Source organism: Nothobranchius furzeri, chromosome 3 (assembly GCF_043380555.1).
Source record: "Nothobranchius furzeri strain GRZ-AD chromosome 3, NfurGRZ-RIMD1, whole genome shotgun sequence".
NCBI classification, from domain to species: Eukaryota; Metazoa; Chordata; class Actinopteri; order Cyprinodontiformes; family Nothobranchiidae; genus Nothobranchius; species Nothobranchius furzeri.
Genome location: NC_091743.1, coordinates 59369735 through 59378478, shown reverse-complemented (window position 1 = coordinate 59378478; position 8744 = coordinate 59369735). Strand labels below are relative to the sequence as shown.

The window sequence follows — 8744 nt, the reverse complement described above, 5'->3', positions numbered from 1 at the left end:
AGTCTTTGAAGTAAATTTCCAGTTCCTCTTAGTAATCACTGCATGGCTGTACAAAGGCATGTGCAAAACATGCAGCATTTCCCAACAGGACCACATAGCTTTAAAATATATATTTTTAGTTTGTAGCACTGAAAGCTAAAAACAAAGCAAAACTCACCTTTTTTGATGACGGTCTGGTCTGCCATTATAATACTGTGGTCGTCTACATGCTGATTTAAAAAAAGAACATTAATTAATTATATGACAAACACGCACATATTTCATTTACGCGGCGTGTGTGTGTGTGTGTGTGTGTGTGTGTGTGTGTGTGTGTGTGTGTGTGTGTGTGTGTGTGTGTGTGTGTGTGTGTGTGTGTGTGTGTGTGTGTGTAAAAGCATAAAAGCAGCAATAACTGACAGCTCTAAACAGTTTTTGTAATTTGTTATAAAACTGTTGTTATTGACTTTCTTGCTGACGTGTTTATTTGCGTCACATCCGCCTACCTGAACCTCGTCCATTCCGTGGCCCATGTCGTGCATCCCCATATTGTCACCTATACCCGAGGACTCCAGGGCGTGCGCGTGCGAGGCCAGCAGCTCCGGACGGCGGAACCCTTCCCTCCTCATCCCCGACGATCCTCCCTCTAGGCCCAAGATCTGACTCGCCAGTCCGCTCCTCCCGAGCCCGTCCTGGCCTTGCCGGCCGGGCCACGGCTGCTGCTGGTTCGATGAGGGCGACTGGTGTATGGAGTTGATGTTGAATGGGTCGCCGAGGTGCGAGTAAGGGTCGCTGGACTGAGGGTAGGAGATGGGCTGGTACGGTGGAGGGAAGTAGGGAGGCTGGAAGTCCGAGCCAGCCGAGTGAGAGAGGGCCGGAGACGGGCTGTACAGGTGCTGGCTGACCGCTGGCAGAGGGGGTAGCCGGGGATTGCCATTGCTGTTGCCGTCATGTCTTTCCTGAGGGACGGAGGAGATAAGGCAGCTGAGAGACATGCCGAACAGATGGCAGGTGTTCTGGTGACAGTTGTCGCTTCAGAGAATTTAGGTGTCAGGTAAACGCAAGTGAATAAAAACAAATGATTGGATGACAGAAATTAGAGATTTTAATTAAAAAAATCGAAAGCAGAACTTTAAACATATAAAAATTATAATAATTAAAGTTATTATTATTGTTATTATTATTATTATTATTATTATCATCATGACTTTTTTCAAAAATATTTACACACTTTAATTCATCTCTTTTTTGCAGCTCAGCATGTCTATTCTTTTTTATGCTAAAAACTTTTTACGTGACCTAATGGTGTTGTCTTTCCCTTTTTGTGATTTGCAGACTTTCCTGAAATCCTGTTTAGATTCTCTTCTTGTAAACCATTGTCACTTCAAATCTAACTTTTTTTTTTTTTTTTTTTTTTTTTTTTTACTTTTTTGTCCTTCCTGCATTTGAACCACTTACCTCACAGTCATCTTCATATTTCACGTTGTCGGCTAATTTCCACAACATTGTTGATTGGCTTTCTCCGTTGCAAAACTGAGCAAAAGAATAAAAGAATAAAAAACAACAAAGGAGAAGAAGCGTAGCCTTGAGTTAATCCAGGTGCGCACAAATGGAGATCGTGAAGTCGCTTGTTCTCCAGCTGGAGCGCGTAAAAAGTTTTGAGGTGAGAGCTCAGCGGCAACGTGACCGAGTGCCTGACGAGCGGACAGCGCACAGGCTGGCCCGTGAGTTTCCACGGACTCTCGGAGGAAAAAAGTGTCGTTGTCAAGCAAATATTCCTCTCTCTCTCTCTCTCTCTCTCTCTCTCTCTCTCTCTCTCTCTCTCTCTCTCTCTCTCTCTCTCTCTCTCTCTCCAGTCAGCGCGCGCCGGAGTTGTGTTGAAAGTGGGCAAAACTGCTGCATAAGAATCTTCACTCCCTCTTATGAACAAAACAGCGAGGTTCAATCCTATTGGTCCAGAGATGAGAATGAACTCTGTTATATATCTCCACAGCCTGTCGGAGTGGGCGTTACCTATAGCCGAAAGATGCCAATGGCGGCGAAAAATAGAACGCAGCCGCTGATTGGCGGGGCAGCGGTCCAACTAGAATCCCGTCCGTCTGCGCGGAGGTTTAGTGCGACGTAAGGAAAAGAAGCACTTTGTGTGCACTAAAGTTGGCCTCTTTAACCTTTCACAACCTAATTTGTTTGGGACTTTGACTCTGTGGGTTCATTTAGGAACTTTCCCAAATTATAATTTATTATTTTTTTAAGAAAGCTAAAATCTCAGAAATTATTTTGTGTCGCTTGATCATTGACTAATATGCAATGAAATATTTCCAATAGAGGCATTCCAACTGTTGTCTGTTAGAAAATGAACTGCAGCATTTTAATTTCAGCAAATGTTTACTAGAAACGAGCTTTAGTTAAGTATTTATTGGCCTACTGTATATTTTCGTTTTTATACATTTACGCTTAATTTTTGAATCATGGTTGGTTCAATGTATTATTATTATTATTACTATTATTATTATTATTATTATTATTATTATTATTATTATTATTATTATTATTATTATTATTGTGTGGAACATCTTAATAGTAAGTTTTTTTAATTGATTTTGTTTCTTATTTTATTTTAGTCTTTTATTTTTTATTTGTTCTATTTTTTACCTATTTTGTTTCATTAATTGTTTTTAATGTATTGTTGTTATATATATATATATATATATATATATATATATATATATATATATATATATATATATATATATATATATATATATCTGGACCTAAGAGTCTGTCAATAAAGAGTATCTATCTATCTATCTATCTATCTATCTATCTATCTATTATTTTATGTAGGCTACACAATTTCAGCTGATTAAATAGACCTACTGACTCATTTTACTACTTTCAGATTTAAATAAACAAATAAATCTATTTTGAATTTCCTTTTCTGGAGACAATGTGTTTGTAGTTCGAAACCGAACAGGAGCTCGAAAAAAGGCCGGTGTCATTTCAACATCAGTGGTCGTTAAGTGGTCGTTTCAAACCGCAACAAGCCCGAGGGCTGAGCAGCTTCAGTCATAAGAACTTTTAAAAGCTCCAAGAATCTCAACAAACAAGCTTTTGTAACTTCATTTACATCAGAGAGGAGCTTTATCATTCATAAACAAAATTATTGAGACATTTTGATGTTGTTGAGATGCAAAAAAAAAGAACAACGTTTTTTGTGTGATGGCAACACACATTCCATTGTTTTATTGCGTTTTATATTGATTGTTTATAGGCTCAAAATTTAGATGTTTATGACGCCCCTGCAGCCTCTGATGGCCACAGGACGTGGATCAAAGGGGTTATCTTTTATTTTCCTGCTCCTTGATTTGTGATGCCAAGCAGAAGCGAAATGCGCAATGATTACAGATCCTCCTGCGCTGAAACAAACACTGAGCAGGGCCTGAATAAGTGCATTTAGTCACGTCTGGCCTTAATCTTCTGAACGATCCTAATTAACCCACTCATCTGATGTCAGGGGAAGAAATCATAAAAAGTCACACGAGTTAAAAGTTCAGCAACGTGAAGCTGGTCTGGGACTAAATTATACTGAGAATTTAAAATGAACGAACGTTGTGATTAAAAAAAGACCAATTTAGACGCGGCGCAGAAAATAAATAAGAAAATGTCACATTCTAGAACATAAATGCGTTAATAACTAGGCCAATGAAAGGAAAAAATCAAATAAATGTCTGATTCTGACGTAAAAAGCTCATTTACAGCCATTTTCTTGACAATAAAAGCTTTAGTCTGGCTAATCCCAAGGTTTTACTCTCTTAAACACGTAAATAATCCATAAAATAAACACCAGCTCACCCTCCAGTCTATCCTCTCCAGCACAGACATCTGCAAGGCTCCACCAAGACGCAGCGAATGACTCAATCCGCGGGGAGTCTATTGTAGGATTTACCTGGTCGTCCTAAAACGCGCATGCGCGACTCTATAACACCTTGAATGGAAAACAAACGAGCAATTACGTCTTTTTTAAATCTAAAATTAACGTTTGTTTAGTTTTGTTTGTGCGCATGAACTCTGACTTAATTTAATCTGAAAAATATTATAGTAATCTGCCTAATAAAAAGATTGTTTTAATAGTTGACTAACTCAACTGAATGAGCTGAACGGACCAAAGTTTTTAACATGAAGTTTAAATAAATACATCTGAAATCAGTGAAATAAAAAAGTAAAATGGGTTGTTATTTTATTTTATTTTTTTCAGATGAGGTCATTTTTACCCCCACCCCCACCCCCACCCCTATGAAACGGCCTCAGGCTGACCTGCTCTGAAAAGCAAGAAGCTTTTTAAGGTGGAGATTGCATCCTGTTATCTGATATCTCCGAAACGTTTTAGAATGAACTGCTTTTGGAAATGAGTTAGAATTAAAAAATTAAAAAAAAAAACAAGAATCTTACATTTTATTTCTGACACCGTCCACGAAATAAATAATAATGAATATTATGATGTTTATATCAGAGAACTAAGGCTGCACAGGTAAGAAGTCAAACCAAATGTCTGACAAAGTCAGATTTAACTTGTAAACATGATTAAATAAACCCCGTTTATCTGCGTTTATGAGTTAATTTAAATTAAAATCAGGGCCTAATAGAAAAACAGCAGCTGTAGTTTATATGTATTTGCACTTGTTGAGAAGACCTTGCAACATTACCAGGTTTGGGTTTAAAACATATACTTCCATTTGTGGTATTTAATTCTGTCCTTGATCAATCTAAACCGATTTTTGTTGTTTTTATTGTTTTATTCAACTAATCCACACGTTTCAACCAAATCCACATGAATGCAGGTCAATTTATTCATTTAATTTGGTTCACAACTCAGAGAACAAATTAAGTCGATACAATTTTTGTAAGATTATTTTTGCTTTAGATTAGTTTACAGTTAAATAATGCCCGTACAGATGAATGATGTGGAGTCCCGTATTACTCTTTAAACCACCTTGTTAAATAAGCAGCACGTGTTTGTTGGTGGGATATTCGTCACTTAAACGGGTTAAGGAAACATGATGTTAAATAAATGACTCATTTCAAACGGGTGCGATGAAAACATGCATCTGCTGCAACCTTGTGGTGATATTGTCTTACTACATCTCTGCTACGTCTGTCAAAAACAAACCACGGTAAAGTGTTTTCTTTTTTATTTGCAGGATGGGCTTAATTCCCCCCATTTCATTGACTGTGCATTGTGATGAAGATGAAAATGATGACGATGTTGCCAGCAGAAGGCCACCTGGCCAACCCAGGAGGCAATACTTCTTTGGCAGGTCTAGGAATACCTTAGGGTCCAGCTGGAGGACCTGGCAGAAGACAGGGACAGTCAGGGCTTCACCGTGAAGCCTTCACTGCTGGGTCTTCTGCCCCCATCTATCCCAGACACACAGATGATGATGATGATAATGAAGGTACAAGATAGAGAAAAGTTAAATCCCAAAAAAAATTGCCTTCTCGCTCAGTTCCATCCCGTTTCTGTGTCAATTGACAATCGAATGTAATAACAGATTTATGTTCCTGCTGGGCATCACACTATTGACTTGTGCAGCCAGCTCATATTTATTTTGTTGATATGAAAAAGGTTTTAATAAAAGTTTAAAAGTTCCTTAACCCCTCGTTTATTAATTTAGGAACTCCAAAATGATGCAGTAAACAAATCTCTGCTGAATCACTATTAGGCCACGCCCATCTACTTTGTGTACCATCACAATTAGGGGGGGTCACAGACCCCAGGTTGGGAACGACTGGTCTAACTTCATCCCCCAGATCCACTACTCCTATCACACTCTAATCTAGAACACAGAGGTCAAACCAGCTGACCTGAAGACATTAGATCCAAACTAAAGAGCAGATATGTTACAGCATTTGTTGTTGATTGGTTGATTGCAACGTTTATTTGAACATAAGACAAAATATTTTTTTTAATCAATGAACATAGTAGAAAAGATATACCAATAAAAAAGAAGTCTTTGTCCAAAGGGAGTAAGAAGAGGCAAGTACTTATTCAATCCCACCCCCTTGTCTCACATTACTAATTTACTTTACAAGTTACCATCTATACCTACATACATACATATATACATACATACATGCATATATATGCAGCTACTAATGAGAGCATTTGCATTAACATTTTATGGTACTAGTGATGTAATAATAATAATAATAACAATGACAATAATAACATGAACAACAGCAAAATAATAATGACAATATCATAGTTTCCATAACCTCAGAGAACCTAATTTTCATATCCATTATCATTTTTTTACACAGTGATTTAAATTTGTTTATATTTGGACACTGTGTATTTCCTGCAGCCCATTCCACAGTTTCACACCACATATCCCCCCTCTCAACCATCCACTCCTTTGTTCCCTCCTCTCCATGATTGATGTCAAGTTGTTGTTATTGTTAGCCTCAAGGGCAACATGCTGATTTTCACTTGTAAGTCGCTTTGGACAAAAGTGTCTGCTAAATACATAAACATAAACATACTGATACACAGAAACCCCTTTTAGTGGTTCTTACCCTAGGCATTTTAAAATGTTTATTCTTTCGTAAATGATATCCCTCATCACTCTGGTTGAAGTTTTAAGGTTCAGACAGATCAGGTTTAAGGTTTAAACATGATTTGAGCTGTTTGATAATGAACCAGGTCTTGAAGTTTAATGTATTTTGACTGTAAAAACAAAGAATTTGTATGATCCAGATACCCATCTTTATGAATGACACGTATTACCCTCTTTTGCAATACTGAGAGTGTAGAGCTTTTTTATAATTGTTTCCCCAAAGCTCTATACAGTAATTGTGAATTGGCAGAACTAACGAGCAATACAGAATATGGAGTGATTTACAGTCCAACAGTTGCTTCATTTTATTTATAATCGCAATGTTTTTTGCTGCTTTGGTTTTTATGTGTCTAATGTGGGGCTACCAACTGAGTTTATTATCCAAAAATTTGATTTCATAAACATTCTCAAATTTTCCATCGTCAATCTTTATACATACTTCTGTTTTGTTTTTACAATTGCCAAACATCATTAACTTTGTTTTTCCTATATTCAATGATAATTTATCATTATTCATCCTTTTTTTAGTTTACTTAATTATTTATTAATAATATTAATTATTTCATTGAGATCATTTCCAGCAAAGAACAAATTTGTATCATCAGCAAATAAGATCATCTTCAGAGTTTTGCAGACTAGAACATTGACATTTATGTATATATTAAATAGAGCAGGTCCTAATACTGACCCCTGGGGAACACCACAGGCAATCCCCATACTTTCAGAAGTGACATCATCCATTTTCACAAATTGTTGTCTCTTAGATAAATAATTGGTGATCCAGTCCAGTGCTATTCCCCGAATGCCGTACTATTGAAGGTTGTTTATGAGAATTGAGTGATTTATTGTATCAAAAGCTTTCCTAAAATCTATAAATACTCCAATAGCATATTTACCTTTATCTAGTGTATTAATTATTTCATCGGTTGCTTCCATTATTGCAAATGCTGTTGTCCTCTTTTCTCTGAATCCATACCGACTATGGTTTAGTATCTCGTGTTTATTTAAGAAAGTTTTCTAGTCTATTAGTTTTTCCAGGATTTTTGAAAATTGAGGAAGAAGTGATACTGACCTGTAGTTGTTAAATAGATGTTTATTCCCTTGCTTAAAAATTGGTATTACTTTAGCTACTTTCATTTTCTGAGGAAATAAACCAGTTTGGAAGGATAAGTTAAAGGTTTTAGAATACCATCAATAACTCTTTTAACCAACACCATATCAATACCGTCAAAATAGTGGAGACTTTGTTGTTACATTTATCAAGAACTGATTTAACTTCCAACTCATCCACTGCTGAGAGGAAGATTGAGTCGGGGTATAGTTTGTTTTTATCAATGGTTCACTTATTGTCTGTCTTTTTTGGCTTGGTATATTTGCTGCTAGCTCTGGGCCTACATTCACAAAATATTCATTCATTCTATTAACTACTTTTATTTTATCAAAAATATCACTTTGATTATCAGTGAACTATTCAGGGTATAGTATTTTCTTTGTCCCACCACTCCTTAATTTGTTTAGTATATCCCAGACACCTTTTAAGTTATTATTTTCATTTAGGATTTTTCTGTAATATATATTTTTACTAGTTCTTGTTATTTCAGTTAATTTATTTTTGTAATCTTTATATCTGATTTCAGCTTCCTTAGTTCGTAGTTTAATAAAATTCCTATAAAGACTATTTTTCTTTTTACAAGCATTTTGTAATCCTTTAGTTAGCCATACAGAAATAAGTTAAATAATTAAAAAAGGAATAATGACAAGCTGTTAAACATTTGAGCTGCTTAATCTGTGGAATAATCTTCCACATGTCAGTTCAGCAAAGGGCCCAATCCCACTCCTACTCATGATCACAGCTTGGTAACTGGATTTTGTTCAGTGTTTTTAATCTGCTTTACAATATTTGTAACTTACTCAGTCTATTACATTTCACCAACATGTTTGCCTTTCTTTGTCACCTTCTATTTCTGAACATTTCTAACATTTCAAATGACTCCAGGAACCCTTTGAATGCACAGTGGACATAATGTCTGCCACTTAGAAAAAACATGAGCCAAAGGAGCTTTAGTTGGTTTAATTACATGGATTCTCTCATGAAAGAAACAACATGTTGTTGTCATTGCAGGTAGCTCTGCTTTGCATCTGTGACCTAAGTCA

General features: G+C 36.3%; 1 protein-coding gene across 5 annotated transcripts in view; it reads right to left on the bottom strand.

Moving 5' to 3' along the window:
• The window catches only part of tfap2c (transcription factor AP-2 gamma (activating enhancer binding protein 2 gamma)), an 18080-nt gene extending 14182 nt beyond the window's left edge, over nt 1-3898 (bottom strand). For 2 of the 5 annotated variants that reach the window (XM_054751939.2, XM_054751940.2), the window contains exons 1-4: nt 3829-3896; nt 1435-1509; nt 483-935; nt 158-209 (exon numbers count right to left, since the gene is read on the bottom strand). In XM_054751939.2, the coding sequence (XP_054607914.2) occupies nt 158-209; nt 483-935; nt 1435-1509; nt 3829-3858 (610 nt within the window). In that variant the 5' untranslated portion in view covers nt 3859-3896. Of the gene's footprint in view, nt 1-157; nt 210-482; nt 936-1434; nt 2433-3828 lie in introns of those variants that run through there. The other 3 variants (XM_054751941.2, XM_054751942.2, XM_070549370.1) reach the window with 2 other exon arrangements.
• Nucleotides 3899-8744: the final 4846 nt, after the last annotated feature.